The sequence below is a fragment of the Typopeltis vanoorti genome, chromosome 9, assembly GCF_054136105.1.
Source record: "Typopeltis vanoorti isolate ZY-2024b chromosome 9, IOZ_Tvanoo_1.0, whole genome shotgun sequence".
NCBI classification, from domain to species: domain Eukaryota; kingdom Metazoa; phylum Arthropoda; class Arachnida; order Uropygi; family Thelyphonidae; genus Typopeltis; species Typopeltis vanoorti.
Genome location: NC_143557.1, coordinates 116355988 through 116373555, shown reverse-complemented (window position 1 = coordinate 116373555; position 17568 = coordinate 116355988). Strand labels below are relative to the sequence as shown.

Here is a 17568-nt window from a genome sequence, read left to right as displayed (position 1 = left end):
AAACCATTATTACGCCAATGTACATGCATACAATTAATATTAGTAAACACATCAAAAAATTTAAAACAGAGGGAATAGATATATTAAAATTAAAATCACAAGCAGTATACTGGGAATATTTCCAGCTTTCTAGATGTGATAAGCCAAATTTAGATACAAATATGGAAATCCTATTCCAAAACATCAGTTTTGGAATTTGTACACAAATGGTGCAAACCACCCATAATATGTTTCCTTATACAGAGGCAAATAAAACCCTGTCTCTTCCTATAAGGTAATCCACAGGTCTTACAGTTCAACAAACAGGAGGGGGTCGGCCTGAGAACCCGAGCAGCGAAGGCTTACGTCGAGGCGGTGTGGCTCCTCGTGAGCTGCATCACTCGGGCCAGGTTCTTCCCTTAAATCTCCGTTCTCAGGTTTTTTTTTCTCCCCTCAGTTGCCCTTCAAAACAATGGATCCCTTTAATTCGGCACTAAGCTAATCAGTTAAGTTCCAAAATGCAATCCTATATAATTTAAATTTAAAATGTTTTCAGTTTTTCTTTCTTGTAGGAACAGGGAGACGTCTACAGACACCTGGTTTAATTTAATTTTAGTCACGTTTTTTTATATAGCGCAACAGGTGTTAAGAGATGACACCATCAGACACCTGGTTTAATCTAGTTTAAGCTATGGGGTAAAGTACGTTTCAAGTTTTTTTTTTTTTAGAACAGGCGAGAAGAGTTGACATGCACGGATCGTTTAGCCACAACCTCTTGGTTACATAGCTAAACAAGTTGACTGAGGGCCTCTTTATTATCTCTTACTATCATACTCTACCTTTCTTTAACTTCCCCTATTACTACCTGCTGACCCTCAGCAATCTTTATACTCCAAAGGCCGATGATGAGAGACATGAACTCCCATTCTTACTAGTGGACGGAAAAGTGGACTGTGAGATGCGGTAATTCATACCCTGGGAGGGTAATGGATGGCAATACTGTAGTCAATGAAGTTCTAACTGAGGCTTGGCCATTGCTGTTACCCTCCTGCCATAATCAGAGCTTTAATAGCTCAAAATAACACCTTATCCCTACACTGTCCTCTATAGATAACGGGGAAGATGAAAAGCATTCTTGCTTCGCCCCTTTAAGCCAGTCCTTATAAGGATTAATGCTAGTTTTTCATAGAGTCAGATATTTCTGTAATGTAATATTTCGGGTTTCATAATTTTATTTTATACATTTTATAGTATTAAGTGATTAACATGCAGTTTGGAAAATCGATTTCCAGAGATGGGATATCACATCCAAAGTCTCCACAGGTAACATTAGGAGGGGGAGGGATTTCAAGTTCAAAGATGAATTTGAAGCTCCCCAGTCTTCATTTCTTCGTATGTCTACTTTATTAGGCGGATTGAATGTTTTTGTTTATTTATGCAATAAATAAACAAAATCAAACTTATGCAATTTAGTATGTTCCTTTTTTTTTTTTTTTTTTTACATATGAGTTTAGTATATACTACTATTTTAGATTCCTGAGAGATTTTCAATACAATAGTTACTTCTCTTTAGCTGTTTTTATAGAAGATATACACGTTTAGAATTTGGGAATGATTAATGAAACTTATTTAAGTTTCTTATATCTCTTTATGGTATTACCATGACTGCACAAAATTTACATATTTTGTAATTTTTAGTTCTTACAGTAGATAACCAGCGCACAGATACCCTTTGCTCTCACAAATAATAATGTACTTATGAGACTAAATAAAACACTCTTTTCTTTTAAATATCGTTAAATATTAAAAGGCAATCTAAAAAATCTTTTAAATTCATATATTCCCTTCCTTGATACAAGGTTCTCTTACTACCAGATAAATTGACTTCTTACACACCTTTTTAATTTTTCAATATATACACAATAAAAATTATTTAATGAGAAAATTAATAAAATAATACTGTACTTTGTTTTCCGATATGCTGGTGAATAGTAATAATATGGTTGGTTTGTTGGTGTTTGTTTGTTTCATGCCAGCAAACCTTGTCATTATAAGGCTGGTAACTTAAACTTGAAAAACCTTCCTAAATCCTCGACAACATTCTAAATGACGTTTTAGGGTGGGAGTCACATAAAAAGAAAAGAAAGTTGGTAGCGAGAATGTCCTCTAGTTGGAAAAACGTCATTTAGTATGTTGTCAAGGATTTATAGGGGGTTTTTCAAGTTTAAGTTAGCCGGCCTTATAATTGCAGGGTTTCCTGGCACGAAACAAACAAACACCATATTAACTATTCACCAGCATATCGGAAAATAGAGTATTAGATTTTCTCCTTTAATTATTTTCGTATGTTCCACTTTTGCGCAGGCCTACACATTTCACCGCGTAAGTTTCCGTAACCGACAATCCCGCAGAATAGGTTAGTTGCTCCTTATTCCCGGTGGTATCCCATGTCAAAGCGTGTGTTCACGAAGCCGGTTTACCTGCTTTGCCGGAGGAAAAACCCCAGATTTTTCCTCCCGCAAAGCAGGTAAGGGAAAAAACCTGCTGTCTACGCCCAAGACCGGCTAACTTGGCTATGGAAGATCGTGACGTCACCGATGGGAATCGAACCTAGGACACTCCTTCCCGAGGCGTATGGTTGCGAAGCGCACAGCTACTAACTGTGCGGCTAAATATTTCATCACGCAACATTTAAAATAAAATTTAATGTATTGAAATTTCCCGATATAATATCTCAGTATTTTTCAATAGGTAATTTTTATGTAATCTACAATTTTTATAGTTGCTAGCGACTAAATATACACGCAGTTTAAGAAAAAAAAAATCTATTTTAAAGATTGCGGCAAGTTTCTATCACATCACCAATACTTATTTATAATTCTGAACATTCATGATGACAATATTATTCCGAACACGTAGAAAACAGCAATATTTATCTTCCAAAATGTCAATGTATGAGAAAATATGATATTAATAAATAAATGATCCGGAAATAAGGGAGATGGCGTTATTCTGAATTTAAATCAAGGATGCGCGTATCACCATAATCTCATCCACATAATTCAATGCTGACGCCAAGGATTTTCCTATGAATTACAGAAAAACGTCATTAACTGTCAGAATAAATATTTTCTTTGTAAAATAATGTGTCGTATTATCTATTTTACTTTATTTATGGTTTATTTTTAAAAATAAAAATGGCATTACAGCAATCCCTCGACTAACGCGTTGTTTAAAATAGGCGCATTAATCGAAAACGCACCAATCGAATAAAATAACCTATGGGGAAAAGTATCAGTTGTTCTTTTAATAATTCTTTTATAAAAAAAAAAAATTAAGGGTCAAATTTCTGTTTTGATCATTAATTTTTTTTTTTTTTTATAAAAGAATTAGGGTATATCTCAATTAAAGGAAAACCATTAAACTGAACGACACTAAAACATATTCAGATTATAAATTTATTATTCTACTTTTTAACAAAGAATTGAGCTAACATAGTTTGGTGGGCATTCTGTTTATTTGTTTCATACAACTGACGTTATGGCCCTATTGCCTCTTCTACTCTTTTGCAACTTTTACTGCTTCTCTCTTCATCAGGATCAACCTCTAAGCATTGCTGCTTAAAGACTTCGCTTCTACGAAAAATATTTCGTAGAAGCGATTTTTCTTTGTCTGTGATTACAACATTATATAGGCTATTTCTGTTTTTGAAACGCTCAAACCAATCATCCATCAATAGCGTGGAATTCTTCTTTTCCATCATTGATAACCGTTTCTTTCAAGGTTGCAAAGAGACAATGCTTTTGATTTAATAAGGTCAGTGCTTAGCGGGATCCGTTTTTGGTGACAATCTTCGATCCATGTAGAAAGAAGGCTCTCTAATTCATTTATTATAATACTTTGATTTCGAGTGCATGCATGATGAACTTGGAGAAGCCTTACCTTTCTCTTTATATTCAGCAGCTTTGCTTAAAATTGCTCGTATAGTTGATTTACCCATTTTTGTGTTCTTGTCCTATCTGTTGGCTCTGGACTCGCCTTGTTCGTTTTTCTTTATTATTTCAAGTTTTTCTTCCAAATGAGATTACTTATCGAATCTTTTCCCACTTCCACTTGCTTACAAATTCTTTTACTCATGATGTTGGAAATTTTCCCTTCGTTGGGAAATTACTTCAAAATAAAAATAAAAAAAGTTACGAAAACAATTGCAAGAGATATGATCAGTATGTAATTAGCAAACGACGTACATTTTGGCAGTAAATTTGGAACATAGCGTACATGGGAATAGTGTAGTATGCCATTAAAAATAACTTTGTAAAATGTTTCAGATCGGTAACTAAATTATTTCATTCTGGTGAGTGATTTTTTAAAATAGTTAGCCATAAAAAATGTATAGATAGAAAATGTTTAAACTCTGTAAAGTTTATTTTTAAGATGCATTTAAGCACACTAATCGAATTTGAGTACAGAAAAAAAAAATGACGCACTAATCGGGAGCGCATTAATCGAGGGATTGCTGTATTGATAATATTAATATAGAAACCAACACGAAAACAAGTTATCATCTATAGATTAGATCCTGCAGATCATTCTATCTGGAAATTATTCAAAAGTCTCAGAAACAAACGTAAATCCCCCCCCCCCTTCAATCAGCACACACACTGATGCTGAAAAAGCAGAAGATATAGCAATTAATTTAGAAAAACAGTGCACTCCCGCATATGAAAATCTAAACATCAGTAATATATTGATATTAATATAGAAAAAAATGACGCACTGATCGAAAATGCACTAATCGGGGGCGCATTAAGCGAGGGATTGCTGTATTGATGATAATATTAATATATTAATATGTATTGATAATATTAATAATATATTTATATTGATAATATTAAAAATATATTTATATTGATAATATTAATATATTAATATGTATTGATAATATTAATAATATATTTATATTGATAATATTAAAAATATATTTATATTGATAATATTAATATATTAATATGTATTGATAATATTGATATTAATACAGTATATTAATTAATTAATTTGTGAGTTCAACAAATCTCATCATCGGCCTGTGGAGTAAGATAGGTGCTGAGATTCAGCAGATAGTAGGAGAGGAAATAAAGAGAGAGTGCATAGTGGTAGAATAGGTAAAAACAGGCCTCAGCTGACCTGTTTTAGCTGTTGACCCCCCAGGGGTGCTTCTAAAACGGTCGTTGATTTTTCACTTTAAAAAAAGGAAAAATCCTGAAAAGGAAACACGTAACAAAAACTAGAAAACTTAACATGGATGAAGCAGAGAGATAGCAAACCTACAGAAAGGTCTGGAAAGAAAATCGAAAAGGTGAACTTAGATGTGGGGGGGGGGAGAACCTGGCCGTTGTGATGCAGCTCACAATGAGCTGCACCGCCTCGCTGTAGGCCTTCGCCGCTCGGGTTCTCAGGTCCACCCCCTTCTGTGGGAACTAAAGACCAGTGAAGCTATGCACAGGAACGCACGAGGTGGTTAATGTGCCTTTCGTTTGTTATGGGCCGTCAGGATTTGTTTAGCCACCTTACTTCCCTTGGCCAAGTCTAGCATACAGAGAGTTCTGTAAAATGCTGCTGCCACCTCATCGTCTATGTCCAGAACTCCCCGTACCTGCTCAGGAGTGACTTCACTGATATCTTCAACGAAGAGGTCACCCCATTTAGCACTGACGACGTTAGGACCATATTTCCCTGTGAGGAGGAGTTCAGGTTCACCTATTTTCTCCATTGCTTTTTTAAATTTTTCTGCCACCTCGAGGATGTCCTTTAGGAGAAACCTTAGAGTCTCCCCTGCTTTTGCGTGGGGGAATTCTTGGTGGGCAGTCTCTGATTCTTCTGTTGTGATGTCAGCTGGTTTTGCTTTTTTCGACTCCATTCCTCTGGACTTATTGGTCTGCACTTCTTCTGTTTTTTTTTTAGTTTTTTTTACTGGGCATGATGTGTTGTTTGTCTCCATTTGTTCTGTTTCATCTTCTTGCTCTTCTGTATTAGCAGCTTTAGTTTCTACAGTTTTAGCAGCTTTTTTTCCTACCTTATGGCTTTTTGTTACTGTTGTGTCGTGTGCAGCCTTCAGGATTGGAAAACCTTCTCGCTCTGTATCAATTGTCTCTTCTACCGATGATAGTGTGACGGCACCTCCCATCTTTTCTGCAAGGGTTCTCGATGTGCAGGTGTCAACTTTGTGGTCCTTGGACCCACATTTAAAGCAAGCTCCTTGACATTTTTCAAGTGCATGGCCTGTTGTAAGGCAATTTTTGCGTTTAATTTTTGGGCATTCTGTCCCTAAGTGATCCAAAGAGTCGCATCTGAAGCATTGCTTATTTACTCCTGGGTATGTGACCATTACTCTGGCCGATCCTATTACAGCAAAGTTGGGCACTTCTGTCTTCATGTCCAATATTATTGTGACCTCACCAGACTTCCAATCTGGATCGTTGGCCACTTTAACGTCTTTGACTACTCCCCATTTGGAGAATATTGCTTTAATGATGTCATTGCTCTCCTCTAGATATTCTAGAGGGAACCTATCTATTTTTAAGGTCTTTACAATACTTCCCACTACAGATAGAAAAACTGTCTTTCCTTGACATTCCATCCCTAGCAGTAGTTTCTCTCTTATGGCGGCGTCATTTACTACCACTTGGTACCTTCCTGCTCCATAAGGGGTAAAACCAAATATCTTGTCTGCACCTACAGCGTCAATCAAAGTTTTCGCAAGCGTCCCCGTTTCGAGATGCTGGCGTCTGCTATTATACCGAGAGTCCTGGTACGTGGTAAAGCAGGGGACATGATCGGGGGGGGGGGGCTTCACAATTCCCACCACCGAGTGTTTGTTCTAACCCCAGTCCGGGGTTTATGCTATATCTGCCGCTATGTAGTTAATTATCAAGTGCCTCTATGAGACCCTTCGTCGATAATAACGAAGCGAACAGATTCTACCTTTTGCTCTAGCCGATGAAAATGATAAGAACAGATACTACACTTGCTGAGAAGTGATTTAAATATGTATTTTGACAACATCGATATATATATATATTTTTGTGAGTTCAATAAACTTCATCATTGGCCTGTAGAGTAAGATAGGCTGAGAGTCAGCAGATAGTAGGAGAGGAAATAAAGATAGAGTGCATAGTGGTAGGGTAGGCAAAAGAGGCCTCAGTTGACCTGTTTTAGCTGTTTGCCCCCCAGGGGCGCTTCTAAAACGGTCGTTGATTTTTCACTTTACAAAAAAGGAAAAATCCTAAAAAGGAAACATGTAACAAAACAAAGAGAGAATAAATTTGGAGAAGGAATGGAAAGGTAAACTTAGAGGTGGAGGAAGGATCTGGCCCGAGTGATGTAGCTCACAAGGAACTGCACCGCCTCGCTGTAAGCCTTCGCTGCTCGGGTTCTCAGGTCCTCCCCCACCTGTGGGAACTAAAAACCGGTGAAGCTGAGTACAGAAATCCACAAGGTGGTTACTGTTTCTTTCTTTTGTTGTGGGCTGTTATGATTCTTTTGGCCACCTCACTTCCCTTGGCCATGTCTAGTTTGCAGAGAGCTATGAAGAACGCCGAAGCTGCCTCCTCGTCTATATCCAGGGCTACCTCTACTTGCTCAGGGGTGATTTTGCTGATGTCATCAACGAAGAGGTCACCCCATTTTGCACTGACGATGTCGGGTCCATATTTCCCTGTGAGGAGGAGTTCAGGTTCTCCTACTTTATCTATTGCCTCTTTAAACTTTTCTGCCACCCCGGGCATACCTCTAAGGAGATGTTTTAGAGTCTCCCCTGCTTTGCACGAGGGACTTCTGGGTGTTCGGTTTCAGATACTTTTGCTGTTTTGAGATTTGTCAGCTCTTCTTCCTGCGGACTTAATGGCCGTTTGGAAGTTTTGGTGTTCGTCTCCATCTCTACTACAGCTTCTTCTACTGTATCTGAATTGGCGATGTCTATATTGGCAGTGGTAGCTCCGCTTTCGTCCGTGGGAGTTACTATGATGGTTTCTGCATTGTCAGTCTCTTCTGTTGGGATCGTATTGCTGGTCTCTGCAATTCTGGTAGGTTTCCCTCCCTTACGGGACCTTTTCGTTGTCTTAGACATGGCGGCATGATCAGGAGTAGCCTCAAGAGGCGGAAACTCTTCCTGTGTTGTGACCTTTTCATTACTTGGTTTTGTTGCTGATGTGATTGCACCACCCATCCTCTCTGCGAGGGTTCCGAATGGGCAGGTGTCGACTCTGTGGTCAGTGACCCCACATTTCAAACAAGCTGCCTCACATTTTTCTTGGTTGTGGCCAATTTTTAGGCAGTTCTTGCATTTTATGCGAGGGCAGTCTGCCCCAAGATGATTGAAGGCACCACATCTTAAAGCATTGCTTTTTGACGCCTGGGTAATTTACCATTACCCGGGCAGATCCTATGAGGACAAAGTTAGGAACTTCGGTCCTCATTTCAAGAGAGATGGTTACCTCCACTGACTTCCACTCAGGATTGTCGGCGTCATTGTGAACCTGGATTTCCCGTACAACTTCCCACTTAGAGAATACGCTATGAATTATATCGTTGTTCTCTGCATATTCTAGGGGAAATCGTAGTATCTTAAGGGTTCTCAGGATGCTCCCAACCATGAAGGGAGATATACTTTTACTTTACCACATACCACAGTCAAACCCTTGGAGAAGCTTTTCTCTGGTCTCCATATTTTTGGTCACTACCTGGTATCTTCCTCCCCCATAAGGGGTAAATCCAAAAATGTTCTCTGCGCCGACGCAGTCTATGATATGATAGCTTTCGCCATCGCCCTTGCCGGTATTGTGGCGTCAACCTCAATGCCGAGGGTACGTACACGCGGCAGAATGGAAGGCATGATCAGATGGGGGGAGCCTAACTATTCCCACCACCAAGTGTTTGATATTTCCCCAGTTTACGAAGTTCTGTAAATTTCCGGTTAAATATCGTGAAACCCGATTGGACTCGTACCGATATTAACGGTTAAGAACAGAAACTATACACTTGATCTAAGCCAAAAGGCCGAGAAGCGATTTTATAATATTATATTATATTATTATTATATAATATTATATAATATATTATTTAGGTACCGGCACTAAGTATGTCACACCACTGCATGTTCTGTATAACAGTTGATATACAGAACATGCAGTGGTGTGACATACTTAGATACATTCAGAAATTTAAAATATTTAGTAATTTTTTAAACATTTCCCCAATATTCAAAATAAAATTGTGATTTAATAAAGTTTGCATTTTTACCATGCCTATTGTCAAGATACTTTTAGAATATTAAATTACTTTCCCGTTTATATATTAACACGTTCATGCTAGGCTGTGCCTCGCACGAGTTGCCCATCAACCATCTTACAAAATATGTTTGCGGCCGCTTAGAAAATGTAATTCAGTAATAGGAAAGAAGTTGGTATATTGTGTAAGATGAAAAGATGTGGGATTCTTACTTATAAGAAAATTATTATATACACTTTACAACAAATTTATGCTTAATGAAATGTTATAATATAGCAATTTCTTTTTATCGACTCATTGAACACCACAGACTTATAAGGACTGGCTTTTCATCTTCCCCGTTATCTGTAGAAGACAGTGTAGGGATAAGGTGTTATTGCGCTATTAAAGCTCTGATCATGGCAGGAGGGTAACAGCAATAGACGAGCCTCAGTTAGAACTTCATTAGCTACAGCATTGCCTCCAAGGGTATTGGATTGAATGAATCAATCACCGACTATGTAAGTAAAGGTGATATCTCAAAAATACGGACGATCTCTAGGCCACTCATTCGTGGGCGAAAGACCGTCCAAATCTCCGCGTTGGTTCTACTCAGTGAAACTCGACCACCGAGCCGAACCGCTCATTCCGAAGAAAATAATTCACCGGCAAGTACCCCTCAGCGGGCCGTGCCGGAGAACACTTCCCCCAGTGACTCAAAGTGCTCCCTTAGGGCAAAACCTAAGAGAGCGAACTCATTACCCAGGATAACAGCAACAGCCGAACCTCAGTTAAACTTCATTGGTTCAGCATTGCCATCCGTTACCCTTCACGGGCATCTCATATAAAATCAATCCCCACATCTCACAGCCGATTGATTCCATCCTCGTCAACACTACAGACCTTATAAGGACTGGCTTAAAGGGGCGAAGTAAGAATGCTTTTCATCTTCCCCGTTATCTGTAGAGGACAGTGTAGGGATAAGGTGTTATTAAGCTATTAAAGATCTGATCATGGCAGGAGGGTAACAGCAATAGCCTAGCCTCAGTTAGACAGCCTCAATTATTACCCTCCAAGGGTACAACCCAACACTACAGACAATGCAGTCTGTACCTAAAGTAAGATATTTAATTTTAAGAAAAAATGGTGTGGTTAGTTTTCAGCATAACAAAAATGAAAATCACTTATTATAATTAATTATTTAGAAAATTAATATAATTATTATAGTTTCAAGTAAATAATATAAAAAATATAATAAAATAATTTAGTTTATGTCGACTAAGATGTAATATAATGACAATACAGTAAAAATATGCTGCAATGACGTTCATCGTTTGGATTAGCATTTTAATCGTGCTCTGAAGATCGCTTAACAATCGAAATAAATCAAGCTTGAAGTTTAATTTCTCAAAATAAGATTGATTAATTCAACAAATACTTTTGATTTGAAGAATAATTTAGCGAATGATCAAGCATTAGCCAGAAGAGATCGTCAATAGATCAAATTGAACTCGTCTGTTATTGCTTGCAAGAAAAGTGTTCACCACACGAGATCATCCGTCTAATTGTGAGGGAAGTAAAGGGGAGAAGGACTGTCCTCGTGGTACACGAGGGAACACACCCACAGAAGGAGTAAACGTTGAGCATGATTTACAGAAGCAATGAAGTTGACTACATCATTACACAAGCGACCACTAATCGCTGCGAAAGGATCTTGGGTTTGAGGACAACACGGTGGTAACATGCCATAAGATCTTCCACACGTAAAAAAAAAAAAAAAAAAAAAAAAAAAAAACACAAGAAAGAAACGAAGTCCATCAGTATTTCTGATTCTTCATGAAGTATAGGCGATTGGTTCATAAGCTGTCCTACATTTTTTTTTTTTAAAGAAATGCCGATTTTTTTCATTTTTTTTTTAAAGAAAACTCGCCTTTTTTCTTTAAAAAAAAAAAAAAAAAAAAAAAACTTCAAATCCTTCAGCTTTGCTTATAAACAGAAAATAAAGATGTGCATCGATACATATAAATACATTTAAGCAGGCTTCTTAGACGTCATTTTTAAACAAGAAAACTTTTGCCGGAATTACCATACAGGTCACAATATATGGTAGAAAAATACGTCATATTTGTGTCTTTTTATTATTTTTTTTCTTCACTAATGAGGCAATATTTATCTTTATTTTTTTAATCAACTATTTTAACTCATAAATAAATTCGTTTTCATTTATTTAAGTATCAAATAGATTTTCATGATCAATTTAGAATTAAAATGTATACTAAGGATTTGAGATTTCTGGGTTAACTTTAATTTGAAAGTGGTTAACAGGAGGGTTTATCTGGTGAAGTTTCACAAGGATCTTATAGTTAAGTTACCATTAGATAGATCCAAGATCACAGAGAGGTTCTTTCTGCGTCTGTTCTGTTTCGAGTCTTACTCGTAGATCCACACCACAACCAAACAGATTCTCCTATATTGTTCTTTTGCTTATGTTCTTCTGGCCTGTTTTACGGATCAAAAATCCTTCCCACTACGCATGAGACCAGCTAACTCACCTTCAGATGAAAAGAAAAAAAAAAACACTTTATAAAGTTTTTTCTCGTAAGGCATGGAGTTGGAATTCAGATCTTTCCAACCATCGGAACCCAATGAGCGAAGTAAGCTCTTGTTTGTGGAACAAAATAATGTTCTGTTCAACTGCACTTCGTTGGTATTGAAAAGAGAAATGCTATATAAAGATCGGTATATAATTATTATCAGTTCAAAAGTTTGTGTTCCTAATTAATCGAATTTACAGTTAGGATTTCGCCATTCATGTCATTTTCTTTTTTTATTCAGAATTCTGCTTATGGAATGAAGGATGGTGGCGATCCCTGGCGAGGGATTTCTCAACCAACGTCTTATTACTATGATCCAGCCCTTGCAGCTTATGGGTAACTAGATTTTTTTTTTTATTATTTGTTTCATGTACTTTCTTCGGGAAGAAACATTTTTTCGACTTCCTGAAGAAAGTATTCTTTTGAATAATTACAATTATTTAAACTGTAAAAAAAAGTACTTTAACCCTTGAAGATGCTTGCAATCAATCATCGAAACGTCACGAACACATTTGAGAATTGTTTATTGTTTACTCATGCGCTGTCAGTACAAAATACTGCAGACACTAGCAAAAAGAAGAAATAGGGACGATAGAGACTAACAAACTTCTGATAGGGTCATACTGGATTTCAATTAATGGAATTTTTCAGTTTATGGAGGGTGAGGAAAGGACGAGAGGGCATCCTTGGAAGCAGAGAATGAAGGTCGCTAAGAAGTGGGTGAGGGCTAGATTTTTGTCTCATAGGTGGTTCGTGATTGGAATGGATTGCCATTGGGTGTGTGAGTGCAAGCAGCATGAATGAATTCAAGAATAATTATGATAGCTGGTGTGTGTAGTATGTGGCCTCCCTCGATGAGTCTCTGACTCTCTGGAGGTGTCTCTTAATAATAATAATAATAATCCTTAAAAGTAAAAAATAAATTTAATTAATTAATTAAAGAATAATGTTTAATGTAGAAAGAAAGAGATTAAACAATTATTTAAACGGTAAAAAAAAAGCACTTTAACCCTTGAAGATGATTGCAATCAATCATCGAAACGTCACGAACGCATTTGATCATTGTTTATTGTTTACTCATGCGCTGTCAGTACAAAATACTGTTGAATTTCATTTCAGGTACAGCGGTATCGATTTCAATGGTGCCAGACGCAAGAATGTCACTCGCGATTCCACGAGCACTCTAAAGGCATGGTTGAACGAGCATCGAAAAAATCCTTATCCAACCAAAGGCGAGAAAATCATGTTGGCCATCATCACTAAGATGACCTTGACTCAAGTGTCGACGTGGTTCGCCAATGCTCGTCGAAGACTCAAGAAAGAAAACAAAATGACTTGGGAACCAAGGAACAAGGTGGAGCACGAAGATGAAGATGACACCGATTTCAAAAGAAGAAAAAACAGAGACGGAAGAGACCCGGATGGAGATGATGACGAAGATGATAATAACGGAGAAATGGTGGACACCGAACATTGCATTGAGGGTAACCCGTTAGGGAACCGATGCACGGATACTTGTGACAGTGCAGACTGTGTGATGCCTGCTTTAAATGAGCCAAAGGATGCGGAACACCTGCAGGAAAAATCAACAACAGGTAAGTGAGAATTCAGACAACGCATTTCAATTTCTCTATCTATCTATCTATATATATAAATTCTACAGTCGAATTTTTTAGCTGCGCCGATTAAATACCTTAACTTCTAAGAGGAGGAACCCCCCTCCTTGAGAAATGTGACTAATTAGGGACCTAGCAGAAGAATGACATAGAAAATATTCCTCAAATTAGAATATTTTCTGTCTTCAGGCAGTCTAGCGTAATGGAAGCAAAAGCCATTTCCACTACACAAGCACACTTTATTTTAGTGATTTTAAAACTTCTACAGTAGCGAACAAATTAATCGGAACACTCACATTTTAAAGAAAAAAATTTCATTATGCAAAAAAATTAAAAACAAAAATTAAACTCCAACTTTACCTAATCATTTATATGTGCTCCTCTGATCCTAATAAGTTCATTAATTCTCTTAGGCATGGAATCTACCAACGTAGAACACATTTTTCTTATTTCTGCATTTCGAAGTCATACTTTTGTAATGGATTCTATTAAATTATCCTTTGTATCGCAACTTAATTTTAATTTTTCAAGTCTCTTTTTCTCTGTGACCCACAATTTTATATTGGATTAATGTTACGTGGCCAATGAAGCAAGTGGATGTTGTGATTTTTGAGGAACTCTTTCCATGGAGTGAGGTCTTGGAGTTGACGCTCCAAGTGATCCTTGGAGCGTCAACAACCCCAGAACATCTTTTATGCTGGGTGTTTAGAAGCTTGTTGAAGGTGAGCGAGAGAAGTCTTCTCAGCCGCTGATTTGAGAACATAGGATACTCTATATAAGACCGGCTAACTCACCTTTAGTCGAGAGACCCGAGAAAAGTTCCTCACATCACTGACGCAAATCGAATCCGGATCTTTCCGACCGAAGGACCTCATCTATACCGACTAAACTACGGAGGCAATGTATGTGGTTGGTGTTACCTATTATAGGAACCTCGCCTCCACCTTTGAAAAAAAAATCGAAATAAATTTATGGATTTGAAATTTTTTAGAATATTTCTCGTTGAAATATAAATGCACAATATTTTATTTTCCGTACTCTGCATGTTTTTTTTTTTTAAAGGAAAATATTATAATTTAATGTATTTTTCCTGTATTTCTAGATACATAGTTCATTAATACCTTGATTAGGCTAAGCGATTTTTTTTAACCATTTTAGTTTCATTTATTTTTTTAATAATTCGGCAAGTTTGCTCCAGAAACCAAACATAGAACTTTTACAAACTTCTTCAGGTTTCCAAGAAGCTGGGAGATAGTTTCAACAGCCGATTAAATTTAACTCATATAACCGGAAAACGACTTTTAATCACTCTAATTAGTCCTCTTCTGCAACCTTTCATGTATTTAATTTTAAGAATAAGTCAAGCGGGATCAATGTATTAATATTTAGTTGTTCTTCATCCATCTTTGCAGATGAACATTTATTACTTTGAATTAGTATCGCAATTTAAGTTTTCTTGGACTTCTAGATCATGACTAACATCTGAGTTAAGAAAAGCGTTTAGCCCATTTAAAAATAGATCAGAACTTTGCCACCATCATATTAATTATGGTTCTGCACAGAAATCGGCTTGTTTTCTACTGAAACTATAAATTTACACCTTGCCACTGTCCTTGCAATTATGTCATGATGGAATTATATGGCTTATCATTCTGGTAACTTTTGTAATAAAGTTAAGACACACATATGCATGATGATGTATATTCATTTTCCCCATCACATATTTCACTTTTTTTTTCTTTCTTTTTTTTTGGCTAGATGAGTAAAGCAAAAATGCTTTTCATATTCCCCGTTATCTGTAAAGAAAATCTATGGTAATATAGAGCTGTAAACTCTGGTCATAGCAGGAGGGTAACAACAATACCCAGGCCTCAGTTAAAACTTCATTGGCTACAGCATTGCCATCCCTTGGTACCCATTTTAGTCGCCTCAGACAACATGCATGGGCTACAGTGGAATGAATAAGTAAAGCCGTCTCTAAAAATTAAGATGATCCCCCAGACACCGAGTAGCCAAAAGATCGTCCAACTCAGCGTTGGTTCCACTCAGTGACTCCCCCCCCCCCTCTGAGCAGAACCGCTCATATTCCAGGGAAAAGCATCCACCGACAAGGCCCCTCACGGGCCATGCCGAAGAACACCCTCCTCAGAGACTCAAAATGCTCTCACAGGGCAAGCCCCCGAAACTCCCCCCACTCACCGGGAGCAAAATTCCGGAAGAAACCTAAGAGAGCGAAACTCTGGAAACTCTGCATCCATTTTAGTCGCCTCTTACGACATGCATGGGTTACAGTGGGATTATTCTTAGCCCGGCCACCATACGGTGTACATATTTCACCTGTCACTTAACTTACTTAACATTTGTGGCTGGATTATAATCCCTTCATCTCTATGAAAAATGGCTTACATTAATGAGAATTTATCGAACACCTGGCTCACCCATTTTAGGGCAGTGTGGGAGCGTCTGTACCGATTAGCAGAGCCGTTTTCGGACGCTTGTGTTTCCACCTATCGTTTTCATCGTAGTTAGATGACTCTCGAATGAGTTGATTGGGATGATTGGCTGCTTTGGTGAAATGTGTAATGGTAGTATCACGGAGAAACATGAGAATATCCGGAATGTCCGCATCTCGGTGGAGGAGAGCATTCCTGACAAACCACAGAGCATTGAATATCATACGGAGACATTTTTTCTGGATGATCTGTAGCTTTTTGATGTTACCAGGAGAGGTGTGACCCCAAGCCGGTGATCCATAAGTTAATGTCGGTCTAATGATTGTTTTGTAGATCAGTAGTCTGTTTTCGGTGCTGACACGGCTTCTTCGGTTGAGAAGAGAGTAAAGTTGCATAATTGCGGAGTTTGCCTTGTTGCAGGCATAGTCGATGTGAGAGTTAAAGTTGAGGCGGTTGTCCAGTTGAATACCTAGATATTTGGTGCTGGATTTCCATGGAATAGTTGTGTTGAAAAGTTTGACTTCTCCGTAGTGGGATGCCTTCCGTCTTGTGAAGAGAATGGCAGTACTTTTGTCGGCATTCACAGCTATTCTCCATTTCCTGAGCCATTTTTCTAGGTTTGTTGCTGTCGTTTGTAAGCGCTGTGTAGCTAAGTTCGGCCTGAGAGATCTACTCAAAATTGCCATGTCATCCGCATAGCAAGCTGTGATGGTTGATGTCATGTTAGGGGCGTCAGCAACGAAGATGTTAAAAAGCAGCGGAGAGAGCAACGAGTCTTGAGGAACACCTGAAGTGATTCTTTTCAAAGAGGATTTGAGTCCTCTCAACTTGACCTGAAATTTCCAGTCTTTTAGAAAGGAGTCGATAAGTTTGATAAGGTAGAGCGGAACGTTGGCCATAAATAATTTATAGATGAGGCCTTTGTGCCAAACCTTATCAAAGGCTTTTGCTACATCCAGAAAAACAGCTCCTGTATGTTGTCGCCAATTGAATCCAGTAGCGATGAATTCGACCAGTCTGTGAACTTGTTGTGTGGTACTGGGCCTGGTTCGAAACCCAAACTGCTCTTTCGGTATTGTATCGTTTTTGTTCACCACATCTTGAAGTCGATTGAGGATGATTTTTTCTGCAATTTTTCCCAAGCATGAAAGGAGACTGATGGGTCTGTAACTTTGCGGTAACTGAGGCGCTTTTCCCGGCTTATGAATGAGGATTATATCTGCTTGTTTCCATCGGGTTGGAAAATAGTTTAGTCTGAGCATTGCATTTATGACTGCTACCAAATGCATGACAGCTTTGTGCGGAAGGGCCTTGATTGTTTTGTTGTTAATTTCATCTGGGCCAGGGGCTTTTTTGTTGTTAAGCTTCCTAATGATTGAGTAGACATCTTTAGGCGAGGTGGGGCAGATATTTTCACGGTTGTTAGGCTGCTGGAGCACAGTACGGACTCGACGGTGATTTTTCTCTATGAAGATCAAATGCGCATGCGCATAATTAGGACTGCACTGAAGTTGAAGAGCTTCAGCAAGGGCTTCTGCCTTTTCATCGTCCCTATAAACTCTACCTCTTTCTCCGTGAATGGAGTGGATATTGAAACGGTCCGTACGGAAGGCCTTTGCCAACTTCCACAAGGAGTTATCTTCAGTTTTCAGGGAACAAAGT

At 38.0% G+C, this 17568-nt stretch overlaps 1 protein-coding gene and 1 non-coding gene across 3 annotated transcripts in view; one reads left to right on the top strand and one right to left on the bottom strand.

Moving 5' to 3' along the window:
- LOC150103449 (uncharacterized) overlaps window positions 1-17568 on the top strand; it is a 65840-nt gene that overhangs the window by 34006 nt on the left and 14266 nt on the right. For both annotated transcript variants that reach the window (XM_090397976.1, XM_090397977.1), the window contains exons 3-4: window positions 12079-12173; window positions 12957-13432. In XM_090397976.1, coding sequence (XP_090254102.1) covers window positions 12079-12173; window positions 12957-13432 — 571 coding nt within the window. The remainder of the gene's footprint in view (window positions 1-12078; window positions 12174-12956; window positions 13433-17568) is intronic.
- LOC150103450 (U2 spliceosomal RNA) lies at window positions 8863-9045 on the bottom strand. The gene has a single exon (XR_016548875.1). It is a non-coding gene; the product is annotated as a U2 spliceosomal RNA (small nuclear RNA).